The sequence below is a fragment of the Hyperoodon ampullatus genome (assembly GCF_949752795.1).
Source record: "Hyperoodon ampullatus genome assembly, chromosome: 4".
Taxonomy (NCBI): Eukaryota; Metazoa; Chordata; class Mammalia; order Artiodactyla; family Ziphiidae; genus Hyperoodon; species Hyperoodon ampullatus.
In genome coordinates this window covers 67,643,347-67,669,793 of record NC_136917.1, presented here as the reverse complement: position 1 = coordinate 67,669,793, position 26,447 = coordinate 67,643,347, and the positions used below count along the sequence as shown (strand labels likewise).

At 39.0% G+C, this 26,447-nt stretch overlaps 1 protein-coding gene across 1 annotated transcript in view; it reads left to right on the top strand.

Moving 5' to 3' along the window:
* Positions 1–3,019: 3,019 nt before the first annotated feature.
* CHSY3 (chondroitin sulfate synthase 3) overlaps positions 3,020–26,447 on the top strand; it is a gene marked incomplete at both ends in the record, with an annotated part of 298,611 nt that continues 275,183 nt past the window's right edge. Inside the window, 2 exons of the mRNA XM_079702381.1 lie at positions 3,020–3,821; positions 6,901–7,184. Coding sequence (XP_079558507.1) covers positions 3,020–3,821; positions 6,901–7,184 — 1,086 coding nt within the window. The remainder of the gene's footprint in view (positions 3,822–6,900; positions 7,185–26,447) is intronic.

The following is a 26,447-nucleotide window of genomic DNA, read 5'->3' as shown; positions in this document are numbered from 1 at the left end:
ATATCTTAATCTTCATAGAAATGTACTTGCAGATGAGAAATCTAAAGCTCAGATAATTTAAATAACTTTCCTAAAGTCACTTAGCCAGTATGGAACATCATTTCAATACTTTTCATTTTATTTCCATGTCTTCAAGTTCCTTCTCTGGCTCCCAGACTAAATTAGGTGCTCCTTCGGTGCTTTGTGGCCGCCTGGAGGGGTGGGATGGGGAGGGTGGGAGGGAGGGAGATGCATGAGGGAAGGGATGTGGGAACAGATGTATATGTATGACTGATTCACTTTGTTATAAAGCAGAAAGTAATAAAAAAAAAATTAGGTGCTCTTGTAAATACTCTCTGAGTACCCTCCATTTTCCCTTCATATCATTTGTCACCACGGTAATTCATTTTGTAGTGTGGTATTTAATGTCTGTCTTCTTCACTGCACTTTAAACTTCAGATAGGTGGCAATGAATATGTTGTTGACATTTCCATGTCTAGAGCCTTCCACCTTCCTTGTCTAGGGCTTAATTTCTCACACATATATATTGAATAAATGAATGAAGTTAACTTTATCCCAAAATATTGTAATTGATGAGTAGGTTATTCGTACCTGCTAAGAATTAATGATTTTGTAGATCAGCTACATGAACTGCACCCAGTGGAACGATGACCGGCTGGATATTCCAGGGGAGAGTATGCTGGTGTGTCAGTGGACTATTTGTTCTTCACAATGGACCACAGGTAATGGGCTATGTTATGAATTTCCTCTGGAAATGTGCTGTCCAACATGGTAACCCCCTAGCCACATGGGGCTATTTAAATCAAAATTAATTAATATTAAATAAAATTGAAAGTTCCTTTCCTCAACCATTTTAGCCAAATTTCAACTGCTCAGTAATCATTCGTGGCTTGTGCCTGCTATATTGGATGGCACAAAGAAAATTTCCATTATACGGAAAGTTCTATTAAACAGCACTATTCTAGAAGGTTTAAAATGTCCTTGGGAAGATTTATTTTTAAATCAGAAGGGGCCTATTTGTTTGATTAGCTTTGTATTCTAACTAAAATTAAACTTTGAGAAAGAGTTCAGTAATCTGTATTCCCAAGTGTTTCTGGGCAAGACCTAGCCATGGAAAAGGAGCTTCATTGTCCAGCAGATGAAACATTTCGTCAGACGTGCTCATGCACAGCCAGTTACTGGTGTGGAAAGAACCACCCCTCCAAGGGCTCCAGGCAGGCCTACTGTTCCAAGGACGCTGCCAGCACCTCGCTGGATGGAGCCCATGTCTCATGCCATTCAATACCATCCCTTTGCGTTTGATGTACAAAACAGAAGACTGAAATCTGAGGAAGAGGAAAGGGCTTGGGATGCCAAATGCACCTCAGACTGTAGTTAGATTCACAGCTTCTGGAGAGAAAGCTTTTAAATGTTCCCTTCTTCAAAACTTCACGTATCTTCAGGTAATTTCTTCACAATATAACTTTCAATGGTTTTGGCCAATACAAGTTAACCTTTTTTGAGATTCTGTTGCTGGAGATTTTTCTTCCCTAATTGTCGAGGTAAAACATTTCCTGTCATTGCCTTAGAAAAGAAAGTGCTTTATAGACAAGAATAAAAATTATATTCTCTATTTTATTTTCTGGTTAAGTTCCAGGGGGGATAAGAATTTTCTTAGCTTGAACCTTCTGGTTATGGGCTCTATTATTTGTTCACATTTCTCCATCATTTGCCAATCCTACTGAGCTAGTCTCTACCAAGGCTGCAAACAGTTCATGGTTCTCACTTCTAGACATGAAACCAACGGAGAGCTGAGGAGGGGACCACTAGGCAGCCCCACATGCCCCAGCTCAACAGGTGGGGAACACGGAATTTTTATTTTCTTTGGGGATGAAGCCCCCCACTCACCGTGACTTCCCCTAGCTTTTCAGGGTAGGTATTTCCAATCCCTCCGGAGATTTTCTTAGGAGAGACACCGAGTGACAATGGTGCTTCTGTGTACAACTGGGAAGTAGTGGTGAAAGTGGTGAAGGATGCAGGTAGGGACTGGGGAGTTGGTAAGGTTGGATGGAGGGGTGCTAGGGTGGGACAGATGGTTTCCTGAACAGTGAGCGGGATAAGGAGTAGGGAGAGTAGACCCAAAGTGGCAGCCGCGAGACAAACGCGAAAAGGACCGAAAACGCGAAGACAGGAGCCTGGGCGGACCTGGGCGGGGCAGAATGGGGAAGGGTCACGCCGGGACGTAACCGGCTGTGGGCTGGGGGAGGCGAACGGGAAGGGACTTGCGAGCGCTCGTCGGGGGTTCTGGGACCCGAGCTCCGCTGATGAGGTCAGTGGAGCCGACGCGCTGGGAGGAGGGCGGTGGAGACCCCGGACGCGGGTGTTGCGAGGCTGGCGGAGGGGCGGGACGGGACGGGAAATGGGACGGAGAACTAGGACCGGGGGAGGAGGAACGAGGGGGCGTCGGCGCTGGAAGCCGGAGGCGGCCCGACAGGGATCGTTTCCTTCCGGAGAGGAGGCCGGCTCTGGACCTAGGCGCGGGCGGGGGGCGTCCAAGGGCGGGTGACCGGGAAATACCGCGGCCCGCGCTTCCCCCGGCTGGCAGCGGTGGTGCTCGTGGCTCCTCCTCCGGGCCAGTCCGGAGCTCGGCGGCGGGGAGAGCGAGGGCGGGGGCTCGGGAAGGAGGGAGGAGGGAGGGACCAGGCACGCAAGTGACAGGGTGGCAGCCTAGGAGCGGACGCTTTGCCGCTGCCGCTCCACCTCCTCCTCCTGCAGCTCCTCTCGCTGCCGCCGCCGCCGCCACCGCCGGGAGAAGTTTCACTCCCGACCCTCGCTCGGAGCAGGGAGCTCGGCCGGCAGCTGCAACGCGCCGCCGGCTAGGCGCCCGGAGCGCTCCGACGCGGAGGCGGCGTCAGAGCCTGGGCTGCGGGCGGCGGCCGGGGCTGGGGGCGTTGAGGCGGAGGAGGGGCGGGTGTGAAGCGACAGACCCTTGCGCAGCGCCGCAGCCGCTCAGCCAGCGTCAGCGCCCGGGGCAGACGCGATGGCCGTGCGCTCCCGCCGCTCGTGGATGAGCGTGGCCTTGGGGCTGGTGCTGGGCTTCACTGCCGCGTCCTGGCTTATCGCCCCCAGAGTGGCCGAGCTGAGCGAGAGGAAGAGACGCGGTTCCAGCCTCTGTTCCTACTACGGCCGCTCGGCCGCTGGCGCCGGCGCGCAGCAGCCGCTCCCTCAGCCTTATGCCCAGCAGTGGCCCGAGCAGTCGCCGCCCCCAGCGCGCCAGGAGCTCCAGGGGCCGCAGCTGCCTGAAGCAGCGCCGGGGGTAACCAGTTTTCGCAGCAGCCCCTGGCAGCAGCCACCTCCACTGCAGCAGCGGCGGCGAGGACGCGAGCCCGAAGGCACGACGGGGCTCCCCGGAGCCCCTGTGGCCGAAGGGGAACCTGAGGAGGAGGATGGAGGCGCAGCTGGGAAGCGGAGAGGCGGTCGGCCGGGGAGTAGCCACAACGGCAGCGGGGATGGGGGCGCCGCCGCCCGGAGCTCCCGACCCCGGGATTTCCTGTACGTGGGGGTGATGACCGCGCAGAAGTACCTGGGCAGCCGCGCGCTGGCAGTGCAACGGACCTGGGCGCGCTTTATCCCCGGCCGTGTGGAGTTTTTTTCCAGCCAGCAGCCCCCCAACGCTGGGCTTGGCCACCCCCCGCCACCCCTGCCTGTCATCGCGCTGCCTGGGGTGGACGACTCCTACCCTCCCCAGAAAAAGTCCTTCATGATGATCAAGTACATGCACGACCACTACCTGGACAAGTATGAGTGGTTCATGCGCGCCGACGACGATGTCTACATTAAAGGTGACCTCCCAGCCCCTGCTGTCCCGTCTCCTCGCCTCCCCGACTCCTTTCTCTGCCAGGAAAGCCAGCCCCAATCCCTGCCCAGCCCCTATCCCTGGCCAGCCCCTCTCTGCTTTTCTGCCAGCACGTGCTCCGGGCTCCTGCAGCCCCCAGCCGGTCGCCCCCCCACACCCGCTCGCCTCCGCCCACCATTCCTAGTCCGCTCCTCCTCCTCTCCAGCGGTCTGGACCCTCCTCACACCTGCCCAGCTTTTTTCGCCTTCCTCACTCTTGCTGCTCTGGTTTCCGCCCATCTCTTGCTACTACTCTTTACTGTGTAGGAAGGCGAGGAAAGGGACCTCGGGGTTAAGCCTGAGGCTGTTCCCACTTTACACTGCTCTGAAAGCCCCAGGTGGTGGTAGTTTCCCTAATCGGTCCAGAGGGGCGTGTCCTCGGTGGAGAAAGGGAGGGTGGAGGATGCAGGCGGGAGCCAGTTTGGAGATCGGTGATCTTGATTATCCCCCTATCCTTTTGTTTTTACTGGATCAAGCTTAGTTTTGGAACTGGTGAGATTGAGGAATCATCTTCGCTGTCCCACACCCTTCTCTGTGCGTTTCCTTTCCTTCTGCACCACCCGCCGCTCAGTGGGAGTCCTTGAGTATCCCAGCCGCTCCCGCGCACAGCTCCTTCCAGCCACCGCAGTGCAGCCTCAAGCAGTTCCTTACGCCCCCGGCAACAGCTCAGTAAAACCCTGAGGGGATGGCTGTATTGACAGGAATTGGTGGTGGGGGAAAAGGGGACAGCGCCCGCGAATTATCCAGACCCTAGGAGCTCCAAGCTGTACTAGCACAGACTAGGCTGGATCCTTTCCAGTCCATCTTGGTGGTTGCGGCGTTAAGCAGGGGCTGGGAAGTCCTTCCCAAAACCACGCGCAGCCCCAGCACGAGAAAACTTTGTCCGTTTTAAAAGAGGCGCGGTCCTTCACCCTGCGTGTGAGTGGCTCTGGCCAGAGATTGCTAAACTGAGCAGAGGAATGTTCTTTAGAGCGGGAGGAAATCTTTACAGTCTTGCCTTTTGCGGAGAGGAACACAAGGGAAGTAGCTAGGTTGTATTGAAGGAGGGCTCCCTGTGTGTGTGTGTGTGTGTGTGTTTTGGCTGCCTTGGGTCTTCTTTGCTCTGCGGGCTTTCTCTAGTTGCGGCGAGCGGGGGCTACTCTTCATTGTGAGCACAGGCTTCTCATTACGGTGGCTTCTCTTGTTGCGGAGCCCGGGCTCTAGGCACGTGGGCTTCAGTAGCTGTAGCACTCCGGCTCAGCAGCTGTGGCGCAGGGGCCTAGTTGCTACACCGCATGTGGGATCCTCCAGGGCGGAGGCTCGAACCCGTGTCTCCTGCATTGGCGGGCGGTTTCCTAACCACTGAGCCACGATGGAAGCCCCTCCCTGTGTTTCTTTCCACATTTCCTAGCTTCTTGGTCAAAGGGGGGCAGCCCTTACTTAGTTTACACCACTCTAATTGTAGCCTCATTGCTTTCTCCTGATTCAGGTAGTATCTTTTACATACTCAAGGAAAAACAAACAAATAAATAAGACCCCCCCCCAAAAAAAACTGTCACATTTTGGTAAGGACTGATTGTATAGAGTTAATAACTAGAGATTTCTTGGGTTTGGGTTGAGAGGAGTGAAATACTTAGAGATGGTTGGCAGAGCAAATACTGATAATTAGATATGAAAATAATGAATTGGATAAGTTGATACAAACATTTTAAAAAGATTGCATTCCTGGTGATTGCAGTATCTTATAGGTAGGTATAAGTTGTGTAGATATCTATAATTGATAGATCCACTATCTTGTAGTCCCATGTCTTCTGTGTCTCTTTAAAATCACAAAGGTTTCCTGGCAGAAGTTTGCCACGCTTTGCAGACAATTTCCAAAATGCGTTAACAGCATCCACTTCTGTCATATCTTTTAGTGCTTTGAAAGATTGTCCTTCAGAACATTGAAATGCCATATTCTTTCCATTTCTATTAAGAATGACAGGCATTTTGTATTAAGAACCCAATAATAGTCAGCTGAAACTCACTGAAATCCAAGGGGCATGGCATAGGATCAAGATAATGACTACAGATGCTGTGCTCATCAAAAATGATAGTAGAAATGCTGACTGGGAATGTAAAGAAGGTGACTACTTATTCCATTATATCACTTGGTAGAGTACGAAATGCTTTGGAACTGTTTTAGCCACAGAACTTTATTTTAAAATTGTTTTTTCTGATGAACTTACAAACTATAAACCAATTATATAAATTTTAACAGATGTTAATTTTTGTCCTAAAAGGGTACTTTCCAAAGTTCCAAAGTGTTATATTTCAAGGCAAGTTTGATATTCTCTCTCTCTCTCTCTCTGTATGTATGTATATACACACACATACATATTTGTATACACACACTTTTTGGGTTGTATATGACTTGAGTTTAGTTTCGGACAAAACACTAAACTAAATCAATTATCAGGGTATCAGTGGTCTGCCAGTTGGGGCTGAATATTAATATTATATTTCTGAGAATTTTATCACTACTTCATACATGCTAAGAAACCTGTCTTTATTCTCCTTGTCATTATTTCACCTTTAAAAAAATCTGATGACTGTCATCAGACTTAAGGTTTTTCATTGACTAGAAGGTTGATTAAATTTTATTATAATTTAACAAGAACTGAGTGTAGAGTTAATAACTAGAGATTTCTTGGGTTTGGGTTGAGAGGAGTGAAATCCTTAGAGATGGTTGGCAGAGGAAATAGTGATAATTAGATATGAAAATACAGAATTGGGTAATTTGATACAAACATATAAAAAAGAGGGCATTCCTGGTGAATGCAATATCTTATAGGTGGATAGATAGGTATATGTGATGAAAATTTTATTATAATTTAAAAATTAGTATTTTTTAAATCATGGAGTATTCAAAGAAGTTTTTCTTCTTTTCAATTGTATAAGACTTGTGGGGAGTTTATGCACAATATTGGAAGTTCTTTCCTTTGCTTGGTGTGTTATAAATGATTATGAAATTAGGAAAAGGAGTGATTGTTGCCTTTCTCTTTGTAGGTGATAAGTTGGAAGAATTTCTTAGATCACTGAATAGCAGCAAGCCCCTCTACCTGGGCCAGACTGGCCTGGGGAATATTGAAGAACTCGGAAAGTTGGGGCTGGAGCCTGGGGAGAACTTCTGCATGGGAGGACCTGGAATGATCTTCAGTCGCGAGGTTCTCAGGAGGATGGTGCCACATATTGGTGAATGCCTCAGAGAAATGTACACGACTCACGAGGACGTGGAAGTAGGAAGATGTGTTCGACGTTTTGGTGGGACTCAGTGCGTCTGGTCTTATGAGGTAAGACTTGAGCTGTGATGAAAATGTTCTCATATTACAGGTAGGTGACAATTTACAGTCTGGGGCAGTGATTCTATTTATTCTCTCTGTATCTTTATATTTGCTTGAAAATGATAGCAACAGCCAGTGATGGACACAAAGGTGATTGTGGGAGATGCCTTTCTTATTAGAGCTGAGGCCTGTCCGAGGCTTTCTTATTAGTGTGACCCGTAACTTTAAGCAGCAGCTTATGTATATAGTCACATCTCTGGAAGATGCTACTTCCGCTTTATTTGCTTTATTGGTGTTTATATACATGTGTATCCATTTCCTGTCTCTAACAAGAGGATTAATTCTGTTCTCTTGGGCTGTAGCTTTTAGCATTTCGTCCTTTGTTTGTTGTTATTTTGGTTAGGTATATAATCGCATCTCTTTGTTTTCAAATAGTTAAACTCTGTAGTTTCTTGGAAGATTCTTATGTGGAAATTTAACATACATTTTTAAAGCATAGGAAAAATTAACTCATAATGTTATATCACTTATAATAGACTTATTCACAAAACTTTAAAAGGCATGATTATGTGGAAAAACAGAAGTTCTGAAGATGTTAAGTAACTGCTTAATATTATGACTGGTTCTCTAAAATTTTGTTTTGTGTCTGCCCTCATTCCATTTTCTCAACTGCACCCATTATTTAAATAATCTGAGTTATGAACTGTTGTTTTATTGTAGTAACTCGTTTTATGAAATAATCTGAGGTTTTTTCCCTTCAGAAATTGGTTTTGAAATGAAAAGCAATTACGTTTAAAACAGTTTTCCTGAAAGTTAATCTTAGTAAAAGCTACTTAACACTTAAATAATGTATTGCAGTTTTCACTACAGTTTGGTTGTCAAGTGGTTGGAGTTAAATGCTTTCTCAGTATCGAAGAAACATTTTATGAAAACTTGTTCCCTGTGAAGTCATTATACCTCAAGATTACACAGTCCCATTCATTTTTCTTTTAGAAATGTAATCCCACTTTCCTTAATTTAGCTTTCTTTTTTATGCATCATGATATTTACACTATGGGGAAGTATTTCTTATATTTATTGCAGAAAGTAAGTATTAATAGTAACTAGTTACTTGGAATATGTGCTATGCAAATTTAAAATTATTACATACCTTATTCCTTTTATTGATAGAAACTATTTTTCTTTTATAAAAGCAACTTACGTATACCTTTATAATAAAAATGTAGATAAGCACATTATATTTTAAAAATAGGTAATTTAATAAACTCAATGAAAAAGATTTGTCTCTCCATTTAATATAAAACTAATTGGAAGGCAAAAAAAAAATACTTTATATGGAAAACAGAGTCAGTTGATATTTGCTTACATGAAAATATTATTTTTCAGACATTGTCTCTGTATGGATGAGTAAAAAAATCATATTTTAAATAAAGATGGAAAATTATTATATTTTATCTGATGCTTTATTGCCTTAACATCACATAGAAAGTTTTGTTTTTGTTTTTTTTTTTTGTGGTACACGGGCCTCTCACTGTTGTGGCCTCTCCTGTTGCAGAGCACAGGCTCCGGACACACAGGCTCAGCGGCCATGGCTCACGGGCCCAGTCGCTCCGCGGCATGTGGGATCTTCCCAGACCGGGGCACGAACCCGTGTCCCCTGCATCGGCAGGCGGACTCTCAACTACTGCGCCACCAGGGAAGCCCACATAGAAAGTTTTAACAAACCTTTTATGTCCCTCCATTCAAGTTTTCATTGATTCTGCTGTGAAGGTACAGTCCTCACGTAGCAGCCTGCCCATTCCTGATCCAAGACAGTAAAATATGCTCAGGTGACCTACATGCTCAAGAATTGATTTAATATTTTATTTATAATATAGGCATTTGTTCTGGTTAAAGGGGAGTTAATAGTAGATCTGCACCCTCTCTGTTAGAATAAGTGGAATCTTAGATCTTTTCATTAATTGACATAAAAGAAGAGACAAACAAAGGGAACTCCAAGTCTTGTAGGATATAACTTTATGATCACCATATTTACATTAACTTTTGACAATACATTTTAATTTTAGACTGACAATTGCCCATCACTAACTTCAGAATCTGTATGAAAAAAAATAATTTCTACATTTTTTTCCTAGCATTAGAAAATGTTATCTTCTAAAGGAATACTGTTTCAGGACGTTGACTTGACATTTTGCTAAGCAATTACATAGAATTTACTTTATTTTGGAATTTCAATCTTTAAAGGAGCTATTTAAACAACATTTATTTTAGAGGTGGCATTGATTTAATCCTAACCCTGACCCTAACCCTAAGCCTAACACTGAGTCTTATTTAAAGGAATAATGGAAATTTTCTTTACCAAGGAATATATTAAGTAGTATCTGTTAATAAATTTAGTAAAGATAAGTGTACAATTAAATTATATCTAAGCATTTTAACATTAGGGTGTGTTCTACATTTCCTGTACACTGAGTAGGTAGATTGGGGCACAGCCAAACTAGGGCTTTCCAGGTTGGGTTTTAGGTTACTTGATGTCCAACTATGCTACTGTTCACATTATATGGAAAAATTAATCTATTCCACTCTGGGTTGGCATTCATATAAAGATGAGATTTCACATCTGGTCATAGAATAAACTATGAAACCCATCAGTAATTTTGTTTCCATATTTCTTTTATAAGAACCATCTACAACAGAATTTTCTTAAAAATTTGAATTTTCTTTGCTAAACTTTCCATAGCTTTTAGGATTTTGTTTGACTTTTCCTCCTAATAAAAGTTCTTGCAGAGTTAACAGCGCTGTTACAGAAACATGTTCACAATTTTTGAGTTTGAATAAATGAAGCATCATGATGGAATGTTATCTTTTAAAAATGATAAACAGGCTTGCAGATCTTGTAGGAAGAGAATTGGACAAAAATATTACAATTATAGATTGTATAGCGTGTAGCTATTCTTGACTATGAATTACATTATTTGAAAATCTAGGAATCTTCTAATATTCTTTACTGCTGAATTAAAGTCTGCTTTCTCTGTGTATATATACAATTAAGCATAATATTGGCAAGAGGGAGGAGAGGGAAGGAGGGGGGGAGAGACAGAGAGACAGAGAGATAGAGAGACAGAGAGAGATAGAGAGCGGTATAAACTTGAATTTGAGTTTGAGTCACCAGTCTACCACTCATTAGTTTCATTGTCTTTTTAAAATTACTTCTCTGAGCCTTGTTTAATTCAATTGAAAGCAGAGATTGTAATGGTGTCTGCCTCATAGATTTTATAGAAGATTAAGTGAAACGGTGAAATGATCCATGTAAAGTTCTACATAGTATCTGTCACGTAGTAAATTGTCAATAGGTGTTAGCTATTATTGTCATAATACTGAATAGATCATGTATGATATTACATATAACATGGTTTCATCAATTTTATTCATTTACTAATTATTATTAATGAGTGATTCATCTATATCAAAAAGTCAGATGAAATAAAATTTTTTCCAATGAAGAATACAAGTGTAAGGTTTTTTTGGCAAAGAACAAGAAACGAGTGTGTCTCAGTATTTTAGAACTATGAGGAATCCAATATTGGTAAAACATAAAACATGGATGACTTTCAGACATGCACTATGAATATTTGCTTCAGTCTTTGAGTATCATATTAAATAACTGATCTTGAGACTGTGGAAAATATTATTTAACAAGTGATTATTTAATATATGTATTGAAGGAATCTCAAACAGATCAGACTCTATCTACATTAAAAAAATTACTGTATGGATTTCTAGATTAGCCCCCTTTTCTGAATTTCATTGGAATTTTAGGTAGGAAAGGAAGTCAGTAGTATCTCATTCTGCAGTCAATTCACAAGACCACCCTGGAACTTGTCTCTCAAGGCAGCTGGAAACCCCTCCTGATGTTTCCCAGGTGTTTCAGGAAGTGATATATATTAATAGCTTCGGTTCTTCCTCACGATAAGGTCCTGGTGGTCTGGGAAAATATGTCTTGCTTGTTGGCCCCTTGCTCTGTTTCTTCCTCTGTCATCTCTACCTACTTTTCCTTTCTTCTGTCATTAACAAGCAATAAAATACATTACAAATGCATTTTGATATGCATTGTTTCTCGTCACGTTCTCAGTAAATTAAATGCTCATGACAGGCCAACCTTGATATTCCAAGACATGACACATAGGGCCCAGGAATGGCTTGACTTCTTCTGAATAAAGAGGGCTTTGGTTGCTGATGGGTCTCAGTCAGACTGGTTCTCTCTGTACCTGAGACCATTGGAGAGTCAGAATTGAGATTCTTCCTTCCCCACCTAGAGGTAGAAACATCTAGTTTTCAAGGACATATGGCAGATGTTCATAATCATCAGACTTCGTGGGTTGCTGCTATACTCATTTATATCTCAATTGTGTAAGTATAGAGGACTAACTGAAGCATGATCATGAAAAATTATTCTATGCTTTACACTTTGTGAGTGTTAGAATTTATTGGCACCTACTGTTGGCTAAGTTCACATTTTTGGTTGAGCTCTATCTTGGCTACTGCTTTTCTAGTTATCTGAGCTACAATCTGGCAGCTTGGGAGGCTGCATATGGCTCTTAAATGTTGTTTGGCACGTGGGGTGTTTTAAGGTTTTCTTGATTTTGTTTTTTGATGCCATTAGCAGAGGCAGGCAGTCTTGAGTCCCTTCATGACCTATTGTTGTGCACCAGCCTCTCCTTGCATGTTTAGTTTAACTGCCTGGACCAGGTAGGCATGAGTGTTGATATTTTGAGTCAGATAATCCACGTGTTGCAAATTTCATTAAAAGATTCTCTAGGAAATAAAGTAATTTTCTAGTGAGAATGAGATGTGTATTTTAAATAGTTTACAGAGAATTAATTTTTTCAAACTTGGCTGTTTAGAGTTGTAAATCGTATAATACAGTTACACTTTGTTATAGGTATTTTTTAGTGAATTACTAGACTAGTGAGGAGTAGAAAGTTCTCACTGTTGAAAAATTATTTGTACAATTCATTTTCATTCTGTGTCTTAGCAGAATTGGAAGTTCTTTTTCTTTGGTTTTTGTTTTAATCAGATCACTTACATTAAGGCATTAAAATAATTTCAATGATTCTTCTTCTCCCTGTGAGGGAGTTTTGCATTTCATCCATGTAAGAGTCATTTTCAGAATAGTGTGTATTTATCTTTTTAATGTTAGCAGTTAGATGGAGCCAAAAATATGTATCTTTATTTTGTCTAATTAAATGTTGTTTCAAAGAAAACAGAGTCCCATGTTGATGGAAATATTTCTCTGTGGTTTAAAAAATCATTTCTTATGACTAAACAGATTTTTAATAGATTTCTTAAAGAGTTAATTTCACACCAGAATGTCTTATGTCTAATCTTGGCCTCCTGAAGGCTATAAACACCCTAGAAAATTCCATTATTTCACAAAAGGGTATATTCTGGAAGTGTTTCCTTGGCCTTGTAATACCAGAGAACTATACCATAAAAAATGTAACTACATAGAAATTCTTTGTTACATAACCATTAAGGTTAAAATATCTGTCCCATTCTTATAGGGCTGTTACACATCCTTCTTATCTTCTTTCTGTTACTTATGAGCTTCCCTTTTCTGTAATGCTAATTTTGCTGTATCATGAACATGGTTTATGCCCCTGAAGTATATTAATATCTATGGAAAAAGTATAAGTCTGGGATTTTTACCTAAAATTCAGTCCTTCAAAAATTCAGTCTTGTCTTGGTTCTAATTCAGTCATATTTAGTTTTTAACTTAACTAAAAGCAGTGAGCTTCTCACACCTACTCTTCCCACCCCCATTCCACTTGTCAGATGAAATCATCCCGCATTGATTTTATGAAATCTCTTTTCTGCCACACTGCTTCCTTCATTGTACAAAATAAAATTGCATTGTGAGTTGAAGGACAAACTTGGTACAGTTTCTCCATGTTTTGTAGTCTTAGCTAGTCTGTTTTCATTGTTAACTAATGCCTTACCACCTGAATTCTGAGAATGTTTGTTTTCCAACAGTTGTGAAAAATGCAAAGTTTGGAAGATGCTTCCATGCAATTTGAAATGAGTTCCATGATAACATAAACACTCATATTAGTTAAAAACTTTGAATACTCTTCCTCCTTAATTGATCAAAAGTATTCTAATTTCCTGAAAAATTCCAAGTCAGTTTTCTACTTCCACTTCCTTTGTCTTGGTTTCCAAAAAGCTATGTGAGAAACATTCATTTCAATCTCTTTTCTAGCTAGTGAATTAATGAATTAGTGCTCAACATACAAAAAAATGTAATCTATCATATAACTGTACTGCATTTTACCTTGACTATAGCATGTTACTTCTTTTGCACAAAGTATATTAAAAGTAACTTTTAATAAGGTGTTTAAGCTAAACATAAACTTCATTAAAATAAAATCAGTGTCTTGAATCATATGAGTCATTATTTGATATTATTGAGCGATAGGAAAACATGTAAACTGAAAAATTGAGGAGTTGCAGTTCCTCAGAATTCTCATGCTCTTTTCATTTACTGTCCTATTAAACAATACTCTAGTTAAGGCTTAACCACAAATAAATCAGTTTGAGTCATGACATACAGTTAATGTTAGCCTGTCTTGCAAAGGTGTTGGACATTTATAGTACAAAAAGCATGTTACAAGTTTCTAAATTAACTGAATCAAAATAATATATTTATTTAAAAAATTCAACCAGCATTGTTTTGGGAACTAATGAATGAAATGGATTTCTTAATATTCTGAGATTTTAAAATCTTCACTCACCATTTATAATTTTGAAAGCTGTGTCCCTCATTCTTCACAGTCAGTGGTAGTTGAACTCTTCATTATCCCTTTCTGTTTCATTCATTTTTATTGTAGAGCTATTTATTTATAGGGTAGATGGTTTAAAGAAATATACAGATTAATAAAAGTAACATACAATAAAATAAAATTAAAATGTGAAGAAATAAGGGAAAAAGGAAGACATATATAGAAAAATAAGAAAAAAAAAAAAGGAAAAATACATGTTGAGTTCCTTTTTTCCTGGCATTAAAGAGAACCCTAGCTTGACTTGATACTAAGACCTGGGAGAAATCTTCCCCATGGAGCAGACAGGGGTTCTGAGGGATCACATACTCAGCACCACTTCTTTGATAAGTAGAATAGCATGATTTGCTTGGCTGTTTCTAATAAATTCCCTCATTATAAACCAAGATTGTAATGCAGAAGAGCAATTCTTCAGGAGGAATTCTACTTGGAGACAATGCAATTATGGTCAGGTACACCATTGTTGGATAACTTCTGTGATTGTATTTTAAAATTCAGAATACTTTTCAGAGAGCCGTCTATGGGTATTACTTCTCAGGCAAATGTTTTATGTTAGGTTGGCCAACAGGAAATTTGAATTATGCATATTCTCTGGTGAAAACCTGGAGTGTAGCCATTGTGTCCTTGATTAAGGGAAGATCTGTGGTTGTGCTTTGCTCAGCAAGAGGAAGGTAGAGACACCAGCTACAAATGGAGAAATCAAACCAGATCATGGACCAGGTGGTGACCCCACCTGAGGAGCCCTGAGTCAGGCCCAAGAGAATTCCTAACAACTCAGCCTTGAGTTATCAGTGTGGTTACCTAGCTTTTGAGCTAATTATTAGAAGTGTCTTTTTTCCATAAATTTAATAATTATACTTATTATATAAGTTATATAAATAATTATATATTTATTAAATTTACTATATAATTTAATTTTAATGTAAATTTTGCATGCACAGATTAAAATATTTAAAGATCAACATTTTAATGATGAAACAATGTTTTAATAATCTAATAGTCTATTATACAAAAATAAATTTTAAATGAAATAAGGTTATTTAATATTCATGATGAGTATCTTAAAATGTGAAAAAAAATATAGGGTGAAAATAAATTTAAGTATTCTGCTTTAGAATTCAGTCATCTCACATCTTAAAAGCCAGTTGATTTCATTTGCTCAAATACATTTATTGAGCACGTCCTATAAGCAGTGGACACACAGACCTTCCTTTTCCTCATGGAGCCCCCAGGGAGGAGAACTCATACTTCTAACCAATCTCTGCTTTCACATCTGATACAGAGTTGGGTTTCCCATCTCTGTCATCCTTCTCAATCTTTTTCCTTCTAAGTCATGAAAGCTCCAGTTGGGTCCAACATTGGTACCCATCTTGGAACTAGGATCAAATGATTCTTATTTTAATTTTCTTAAGTGAGCATCTTCCTCTCGTTTGTATTACTGTCTCCTGAAGAGGAGAAAACCAAAGATGTGTTTAGTAATTTTATGGCATATTAATATATTTTGTGCCTGTTATATAGCACAGAACACCAGGATTTTGTTTTTTAATTAAGTCTGGAACTATACTACCTGGCTTCAAATCCCAGCTCTGCCATTCACTAGCTGAATGGCCTTAGTCAAGTTACTTAACTTCTCAGTGCCTTAGTTTCCTTATCTGTCGAATGGATATAGCAACAGTACTTACCTCACAACACTGTTGTGAAGATTAAATGAGTTAATGTATATAGCAGCACTCAGAATAATACCCGGGAGTGTTAAGCATTCTGTAACTGTTAGCTATTTTTGCAGAAGCAGAATGGCATAAAATAGTGCCAACTTTACAGAGCCATTGCGAGGAATAAAAAGGTCAGTGTATTAGAAGCCCTTAGAATAATGCTTGATATGTACTAATTCCTATATAACTGTTAACTATTATTAATGTCTTCCAATTGACAATGTTCATATTCTTTTTTTCCTCTTATGGGAAAGAAATAATGTTGACTGGAAAGCGTTTATTGCAACTGCCTTCTGAGAGCTGGGCTTTGCTGTAGTAGGGAGGGTGCTGATTCAGAGGTTCTCTGCCCTGACTGCGCAATGGAGTCCCCTGGGGGACTTTGAAAAAATTCTGATGATGGAACCCATCCCTGACTCATTATATCAGAGTCTTTTATAGGTGAGGCCTGTAGCATGGGTAGTGTTAAAAACTTTCCAGGTGATTCTAATGTGGCTCTAGGGTTTAGACCTTTGTATAAATTATTTTTTATTAATTTTCTGTTTTCAAATATCCAATCCATTCTTAACTATTCCATAAATGTTATATTTTCCTTCCAGGAAAAATTATAGGAAAGGAATCAGCACTTCTGCATTTCTTTCTATGTCTATTACTCATCTGTTCCAAAGAGTTAGTCACTGGATTTAAAGACAATGAATATAAAGCCATCACTCACAATTGTATGTTTCCTCATGGTCTTATTTTCATGGTTCATATATTACTTTTTTGTTTTAGAAAAATACGAGATTGATTTAAAAACATATTTAGAAAAAAATACATTGTTTATTCATGAAAGACTTAAGGTGTTACTGATGGTTTTATTTATTACATTTGAATAACTATATAGTAATAGAGCTCTTAAAATATAGGTGGAATGTTTTCATTGACTTGTTTGCTTTAACAATGACTTTTTAAATTGGAGCTCAAAAGGAAAAAAGGTATCAGTGATCCATTTCATTGAGTACAGAAACCAAAACTTACTTAAAAACTTAAATGAATAACTTTGATTTCAGCCAGTTATTCTCAGATATTTCCTTGTCCACTGCTATAGCTGACTGCTATAATGGAGGGAAGTATAAGACACACAGGAATGTAAGGGAAGAAGTTCCCAAGGAGAACAGGAAAATGCAGTACTTCCTCCAAACTAGAAGTAATGCACAGGGACATTGCCAGGTGAGTTGCCATATTGCCAGGGGATACATGGGAAGGCAAAGGTGGAAGAATAGCATGATAGCAAATAGTGTGTTTGATTCAAGCATATCTGGTGGCAGGAGACATGAGGCTCAAAAGCTGTTGGTAGACCTTGATTGTGAAAGGCCCTGTATGTCATCCTCAAAGGTTTAGAGTATACCTTGTAGATCAATGATTCTTAGAATTAGTGGGGGTGATGTAATTTGTTTAGATCCACTTATTATGGAGCCCATGAATAGTATGTTAAAAATCTTTCTGCGTGATTCTAATGAGCAGTCAGAGTGAAAAATCTGTTCCATAATGGGGAGCTTTGAAGAATACTTCATAGGTAACCATGATCAGATTACCCTTTGGTGGCTGGAGCATGGAAGGATGGATTGGATGGATGGAAGGATGGATTATCTCTTGTGCCTAGAGATAGTGACACAAGACAGTTAGGAGGCTATTGCCCCAGACCAAATGAGAGATGAGTCTTGATCAAAGAGTCAAAGTGGAAGTGGAGGTGAGGAGAAGGAATTGAGAGGTAGTGAGGACAGAGAATTGACCAAAGTAGGTGATTGGTGAGATGTAAGGGTGGAATGGGGGAAAGTTTAAGGTGATTCCTAGGTATTGGACTCAGGTGATGGTATTATAATATTCCTAGCAATAGGGAGTAATGGAAGAAGAGTAGTTTTCGGTGATTGGTGTATTTGAGGCATGAGCAGAGAAGAAATGACTTCTATTTTCGGTACATTGAGTCTCACTCATCATTCATTTATTCAGCAAATACTTACTGAGCACCTGATACTCCAGGCACTTTTCTAGGCACAGGAGTTATAGCAGTCAAAAAGAAAGAACAAATAGACAAAAGTCCTTGTCTTATTTTCTAGAGGGGAAAGACAGTCAATAAGCAGGGGAGGGGCTAAGGGATGTGGGATGATGGGTGTGCAGTTTTAAATAGGATTGTTTGGTGGGCCTCACTGAGATGATATCTGAGCCATGCAGATATCTGAGGGAGAAACCTTCCAGCCAAAAACAGTATGTGGGCAAGTCCCCAGGAAAATGTATTTGGCAGGTCAAGAACTAGCCAGAAGGCAAGAGAAACTAGAGTTGAGAAGGTGCTGGGAGAGTAGTAAAATGTGAGATCAGAGAGGAAAAGGGGTGAGAGATGATGGGTCAGGTATCATGTATGGCTTTGTAGCCCTTTGTAAATACTTGAAAAGTGAGGCCCACATAGCTTGAACAACTTTTCCAGATTATATAGGCAGGACTATTGCTCTGTTGTATTATCAGACTGCATGTTGATTATATATATACCAATTATGTGTATTATATCATATTTAGCATAAATGTATACATAAAACATTTCTGTATACATAAAACATTTCTTAATGTATAAGCTTGTGAAGACATTTAATGGGGAGTCACAGGGGTGCTTTATTACTAAAAGGCCAGTAAGGGGATAATGAGCATAAAGCATAATAAATGTTAAGTTATGAATTTGGACTTCCATTTACTGCGTGATTTACCAGATCTTTTATGCAATATTTTATGTCATTGTATAGATTTTTGCAATAAGACTGAAAAACAAATTTTGGGTCATTAAAGCATATGGCATGGAACTTTATCATGTAGTGTTATTTGGCAGTGGAACAAGTTCTTTTCCTTGAAAATTTAGTTGATAATTTTAGATAGCAGTTTATTGCATATTTACATGACATCATTTGTTATACCTGGAGGTTATTCTTATAGAATCATTTTATAACATTTCTATCTGAAATGGCTTTAGATCAATGTTCCACATCTCTTAGGATACGTCTTCCTTTGTCAAGTTGGAGTTTCAGATTTATGAACATATAATTCTGTTTTGTGTCTTAATTAATTGCACTGTAGGTGCTTCTGCTACAAGTAGATTTATAGCAGGATAATTTTAGATTAATTACATAGCATATAAATCCATCATCCCCATATAATTGCTTACATTAAGATTCATATGTTTACCTTATGGTTGTTTAAAATTCTGCATTTCTCTTATTTAACCTATGTCTTGTCTTGGTTTCCCTTTTTTAAATTAAATATTCTTAAAGATTTACGAAGTTGTGGTCAAATTACAGAAAGAATATCTCCTAACTTTGGAAAGTCTGTATAGAGACCCACCACAGTCAAATAATCTTTGTTAATCAGTATTTGTTCTTCTGACAATATATTTTATAGTAGTGTTTGTGAATGTTTATTTTCATTGGTTGTAGGTGTGTAACTGATGATTACTTTTGCTAGTATACACATTTGTCACACATGCATTACCATATTTATATATTCAATTGAGTAAATTCTACATATGGATTGTCTAACAATCATTGTAAAAATAATTTCAAGTCCATTATAATTGATTTGTTTTTTCATTTAAAGAGCATTTAACAGTATACCATAAATTAATTTTTTGAAACCTAAGCAATATAATGAATAGCATTGTATTAATTGAAACCCATAATCATTATAATATAATTATGATAGTTCTATAATAAAACAAAATTCTTGAATCAGACCCTATAAATGTAGGCATTTTCAATGAGGTCCTGTAAGTCCATAATTTAAATAAATTTTATTTTTCCGTCCTTTTTTCTACCTAATTTCTAATTTTCTTAATCTTAACTAAATTTTAATTTTCTGTCCTTTATTTCCCTAATATTTCTTTGTTTTCTAGAGTTCATAGTGTTCAGATGGTATGATCAGATTTTATTCCGCCTCAGTCCATTTTTAGATTGATTCCTTATCTTACAAAATACAACCACAATGACCTAATATTCTGGACACATTATGAAGCTTCATTACACTTTTTATGTAAAACTAAATTGCTAGATTAAGAGAGAAAATATGACATCTTATTTCTGTTTTGACACTTTTAACAAAGTGTCACATGAAGTAGGTTTTGTGTTCATAGATGCGAATAGAAACCTAGCAAACACTCTCAAAGTAGTCAAGGCTTAAAAAACTTAAATCTCATTTGAATTAGACCAAAGTTCCATTTTGTCAAATACATCATTTTGAAGAATTGCTTGAAACAGTTGATAATGAGTGTAATTGATTTTACCAAATTTGGCAAGACAGTTGTAAAATGTGTCGGAAAATACTGGAAGATCTGTTCTATTGCTTTCCAGGTGTTACTGTATAGCAGTTATCAGTTTTGTGTAAAGTGTGTAAGTAATAATACTGACAATTCCTGCTTATGTAAAACATTTGTGCTTTTATTTTTTAAAGAGCCCCTGCTTTCATCTTATTCTTTGTCCAAAGGTAGTTTTGTGATTGAAAACACTATGTGAAAAAAATATTTTGGGGGATTTGAGTGATGAATTCCTTTTTTGATTTTCTGTTTCACCATCCTAGTTTTAAATTTCAGTTTATATGCATGTGTTGATGGGAAATAAACACAGCCATCCTCCACAATTCCTGGGTAAGTTGAATCAAGAGTGACATTAGTGGCATATGATTCTTATGGCCAATTAATATACACTTATAGTCACAGATTTTGGAGTATTAGAAAATAGTGAATACATTTTTTGTTAGCATATTTGCCATGTTATTTTTTTTCTGTAGAATAGAACTTCTAATGTGGCTTGGCCAAATTAATCTAGATCTGGATTGAATAGATTATCTCTTTTTTTTTTTTTTTTTGTGGTACGCGGGCCTCTCAGTGTTGTGGCCTCTCCCGTTGTGGAGCACAGGCTCCGGACGCGCAGGCTCAGCAGCCATGGCTCATGGGCCCAGCCACTCCGTGGCATGTGGGATCTTCCCGGACTGGGGCACGAACCCGTGTCCCCTGCATCGGCAGGCGGACTCTCAACCACTGCGCCACCAGGGAAGCCCGATTTTCTCTTATTTTAAAAATTTGTTGGTAGTGCTGGCATCATTTTATACAGCTGTTTTGATCAGATTTTTTCTTAATGCTATACTTAACTACTGAAGTAAATTTGGATGTGTCTCTGGATCATTTTAATAATTAAGGTATATAGCTTGTGGAGAAAATGGAAGCCAAAACAAGAACTTATTGTAGTGTAAAAAGCAGTGTAGACAACCTGATCAAATGCTGATCTGAAGCCTGATGTGGTTTTATTAATTTCTACTCCATCTCGTTATGAATAAATATGCTAGGAAATGTCTGAAATGTTTAGTATTTTATGATGTTTATGATAAATAATCTAAGCTTTTAAACTTTTCTGGGTATATAATATAATCAAATTAAGCATCAAATTGATTTATATTTATATATAGCTGTAAAAATAAACAATTGATCATTAGTTGCGTAGCAAGCACTGTAGTGGGCTGTAAGGAAGAATGAGTGAGATGAAATTTCCTTTGTCATCTGCTAGAAGTGGACAACAGGCTCAGAGCAGTTTAGTAACTTGCCCAAGGTCACACAGCTAGAGAGCTGTCAGAGTTTAGCTTCAAACTCTGGTTTATTTGATTCCAAAGACCGTATCTTTTTTTGAAATGTTACATTCACCTTCTGCCTGAGGACTCAAAGAATGACATTTCATTTTTATTTTAAATCTGTGATGTCAGATTGGAATTGACAAGTTCAAATATATTCAATATAAGGAAATTAGAAAGAAAAGAGGTAGGCTACAAAGATCAGACAGTAAAGACCCAGAATGGAGAGGTGCTGGCTTTAGTTTTAGCATTCTCTCCACTAGACGTGCTTATCTGTTAGAGATAGAGTCTCTTAATCTTTCTGGAAGAGATCTGTGAAGAGTAAATTAAAGGGACCAAAATTGTTAGAGTTCTTCCAGTCCTTAGCATTTATGTTTACAAGAAAAATATCTAACATTAAAGTTTTCATTTTCAATAGAAACAGAATATCGTATATTTTACTGTACCTCAGGGCAAGATTAAAAATGTAGGCTGTCAGTTTTATCTAAATTGTTTTCTAGCTATACTGTTTAGAAACGAAGTACACATGGGTGTATATATCACACTAGAATTTCAATTATTGGAGTATATTCTGAGAGCTCATTTTATCTTAAGAATATTTCTTGTTCTGATAGTTTATGTTAGAGTGAACATTTCTCATTTACTTCTCAGAAAAACACACACATAGAGGTAATTTCTCAGAAATAGTGAAATACATTTTTTCAAAAAGAGCTAAAACTTTGCAGAAACACTTACTGTTTCAGAGATTTTTTTTTTTTTTTTTGCGGAACGCGGGCCTCTCACCGTTGTGGCCTCTCGCGCCGCGGAGCACAGGCTCCGGACGCGCAGGCTCAGCGGCCATGGTTCACGGGCCCAGCCGCTCCGCGGCATGTGGGATCTTACCGGACTGGGGCACGAACCCGTGTCCCCCGCATCGGCAGGCGGACTCTCAACCACTGTGCCACCAGGGAAGCCCTTTCAGAGATTTTTTAATGTGAGTGTTTCATAGTTATTAATTTCTAGGAGTGACTTTTACATGGACTTACATTGTTAATAAAATCCTCCTGAGGGCTTCCCTGGTGGCGCAGTGGTTGAGAGTCCGCCTGCCGATGCGGGGGACACGGGTTCGTGCCCCGGTCCGTGAAGATCCCACATGCCGCGGAGCGGCTGGGCCCGTGAGCCATGGCCGCTGAGCCTGCGCGTCCGGAGCCTGTGCTCCGCAACGGGAGAGGCCACAACTGTGAGCGGCCTGCGTACGGCCAAAAAAAAAAAAAGAAAAAAATCCTCCTGAAATCCCTACAGGTAAATGGGGTTATTACCATACTTAATAGAATTATCACAGTAAGTGGGCTTGCGTTGAGTGCCAGCCGTATGCTTAGTTGTAGACAGAATATGAAAATAAAGACGGTGCTTCAGATAACAGCTTTAGAAAGATACAGCTACTTCTTGAGTTTAAACAAAATATAAAGTTATACAGTAGAAATATTAGGATATTAGATCATATCAGAATGAATGTATCTGAAGCACTTACCAAGTATAAGGTTCCATGTATTGTTCTTCCCATGAAGAGTTTAGAGTATAGTGGGAAAAGAAAGAGTGAAATGAGAATGTTAATAGTGTGGAAGTGAGCATGGAATTGATGAGTTGTACGTAGACAAGCACTGTAAATGTTTAAAAGGAGCATCGTTGGGGGCTATAAAGTCTAGGCAGGAAGGCTTCATGGAGAAGTTGACCTTAACTTTAAAGAGTAGGTTAGGTCAGTTCTCCAGGCATAGAGAAGGGTTGAGCCAAGATGGGCTGTGCATTATACCCTGAGGGCATGGTGTGGGCAGGCTGGCCTCCCCTAGGTCAAAGCTATAGAAGAGGGGGTCACAACACAGAAGAAGGAAACAGAGATTTTGACTGTGTCAGTGTCTACCTAAGAGCCGAACTGTTGCCAGAAAGAGTACAGACAAGAGATGACAGATGGACCTTGAAAAGTATGAATAACTGTCTTCTTTTACCGCTGGGTATAGAGGACCTCTTCTGGCCTCTCAGTTAGAGTAAGGTCTTGGAATTCTGGACACCATTATGCCACTAGGTTAACTTAATGTACTCTGAAAACAGCTTTATTCAAATTCCTGTGCAATGTGCCTCAGTCTTTCCAATCCAGTTCATTTTGAAATGCCTCTATCTGAGCCTCCATGATATTATTAAAACCTGCCTGTAATGCTATTTTTAGGCTCATATATCATGCTAACTGAAAAAACATTTTTTTTCATTTTGACTAATCCACTGAAAACAGCTTCTGATTGTGCAGCTTTGCAAATAATTTAAAACATGTATATTTGTGAGGAGTATATCTAGCCTGAAATTGTGGCTATAGTCTTATTTATTAATGTTGTTCTACAACTATTTGTGGACAAACTGACTTCTTAGTCTTGCTTTGTGGGTATCAACTGATTGCCAGGTCTGATTTCTTACAGCCTAGCTGTAAATGAGGCCTTTTAAAAAAAATACTCATTAATTGTTGTCTCAAATTTTAATTAAGGAAATCATTAAGTGCTTAATAAATTGTACCTGGGCTCTTAATATTTTGTTTTTTAAATTATTTTCTACTAACCTTTCTCTAAGGAAACACTTACCAGTTTAATGCTATAAATGTTGGAATAGATCTGTAAAAGCTATTTTACAAGTTATTGTGTCAGATAAGAATGTGTTTAACTAAAGAAGACAGAAAACTTGGCCACAGTGGCTTTTGTTTGTCTATATTCCAGAATGTGTAAGTGAGTTGGCCCTGACTAAGTGGATAATGAATGATGCATCATGGTCCCATGCTTTTCCTCTCTTTTTGGTCTGCTTTTCCTTAGAGTGTTGAATCTGTTCTCATGCGTATAGATTTCAAACATTTTAAAGAAACGAATCCTAGTTCCAGGTAGGAAGGGGGAAGAATTTCTACTGACATGAGTTTAGTCCTTTCTTCAAGGATGGAAGTGTTCCCCATAGATCTCTGCCTACATATCCCTGGTTCAAATTATGTCATACAGCCATCTATGAGTGCAGGAGAGGTGGGTAAATTGAGTACATCCAGCTTGCATAGCCAGAAGAAAGAAAAGGAGAAGGAGCTTGGGAATGGGTGTTAATGAATCTAACCTTATATTAGGGTTCTCCAGGGAAACAGAACCAACAGGATATATGTCTTTCTACCTATCTATCTATTCATCTCTCTGGAGAGAGAGAGAGAGAGAGAGAGAGAGAGAGATTTTAAGGAATTTGTTCACAGATGTGGAGGCCAATAAGTCCAAAATCTACAGGGAACACTGGCAGGCTGGAAATTCTAGAAGGGGTTGATGTTGCAGCTCAAATCTGAAAGCAGTCTGGAGGCAGGATTCCTTTCTTTTTGGCTCTTTGGGGGACCTCATTCTTGTCTCTGAGAGCCTTCAACTGATTGGATGAGGCCCACCCACACTGTGAAGGGTAATTTGCTTTACTCAGAGTTTGCTGATTTAAATGTTAATCACATCTAAAAAAATACCTTCATAACAATATTATAGACTGTTGTTTGACCAAACAGCTGGGCATCATAGCCTAGCCAAGTTGACACATAAAATTAACCATCATATCTACATAATTTACTAAGGTTTGATAATATCCAATGGTTTAGAACCTTTGCAACTCAAGTCCTGCCTCAGCTTCAGTGGGTTGACATCTTTCATGTTGTAGTTTGTGTATATTAAATGCAATAGTTTTTCTGTGTATTCCAGGAAATTCTCTATGCTAATTCTGAAATGGATTTAAAAGACTAATATTAATTTAAAGAGGAATCTTAAAAGAAGATCTGTTGAGATTTCTTAGGCTCTTACGTAGTTCTAAGGTGGTAAATGACATAGCATTTTAAGCAGTAAGATTACTTTTACCTAAATGACCAGAGAATGTTAGGAGAGATAGTAGAACGTTGACTGGCTTGGAAGTGAAGAGACCTAGGTATTTATATTATCTCTGACATTAATTACTTTATCACCTTGCCTTTCTGAGTCACTTATAAAAGAGGACTAATAACAGATTTTGTACCTTTCCTATTGGATTGTGACAGTTACACGAGATAATGGGTCTAAAAATGCTTTATGAATCATAGAGTGATAAAAATATATAAAGAGACACTAAAATATAAAGATAAATGTCTCATAACAACCTCCTCTGTGATTAGAGGATGACATGGCTTATGGGCTGTCAAATGAAGGTTAGGGCTGAATGCAGAGTCAGAAATGATCTGGTCCCAACTGATAGAGTAAGCTTCAGCCTGGAGGACCTCAAAGGAACATCCATTCCATGAGATTTGATTCTGTGGAAAGCAATGCGAGGCCATTCCCTGGCAGAATGAGGAATGTTTTGAAATTAACATCAGGATGTTGGATTTGGTAGCATGACAGCTGTTTCAATCTATGCTTCTTCAAATCTCTCCTTTGGAAATGCACAACAATTATTCAACTAATGCTAGAAAAATATAATTTAAGAAATATTTCATTTTAAGAACAAAATTCTACAGCTAAATATTAATTTTAAAAAAACTAAATAGAGAAGGGAGTAACAGAAGAGTTTACCTATTGTTGTCTTTAATAAGAACAGCCTTTAGTCTTGAGTGATGTTACTTAAGTTAATTTTTCTTGTATGTAGAATAATTAGGCACAACTAAAAGTCATTGACGATTTCTTAATTTGGTGAGCCATCATTTCAAGCATATCAAAATCAAGTAAACTTCCAAAAATAGGTGATAATAAATTTACCCATGGAATGGGATTTCTGTAACTCTAACTACATTTATCATTAATCTCAGACTTCTTTCATATAATTTTAAATGTCTTTGGGAGAATGATTTTGAATGTGTTTATATATGATATCAACTTATTTATGAGACTTAGAATGTGTACCTAGGAGTTTAATTCCTCTAAAAATATTGATTTTGAAACTCTTAAACAGTAGCTTTTAACACGTTTTCTTGATGTTCATATGAAATGGACACTTAAAATATCAAGGTTGGTTTCAAGTTTTCAGTGTTGGTTATTTGTAATATATCCATTGTCCTGGTAATTTCACTTTTAGCCATTTATCCTAAGGAAAGCAGAGATGACTTT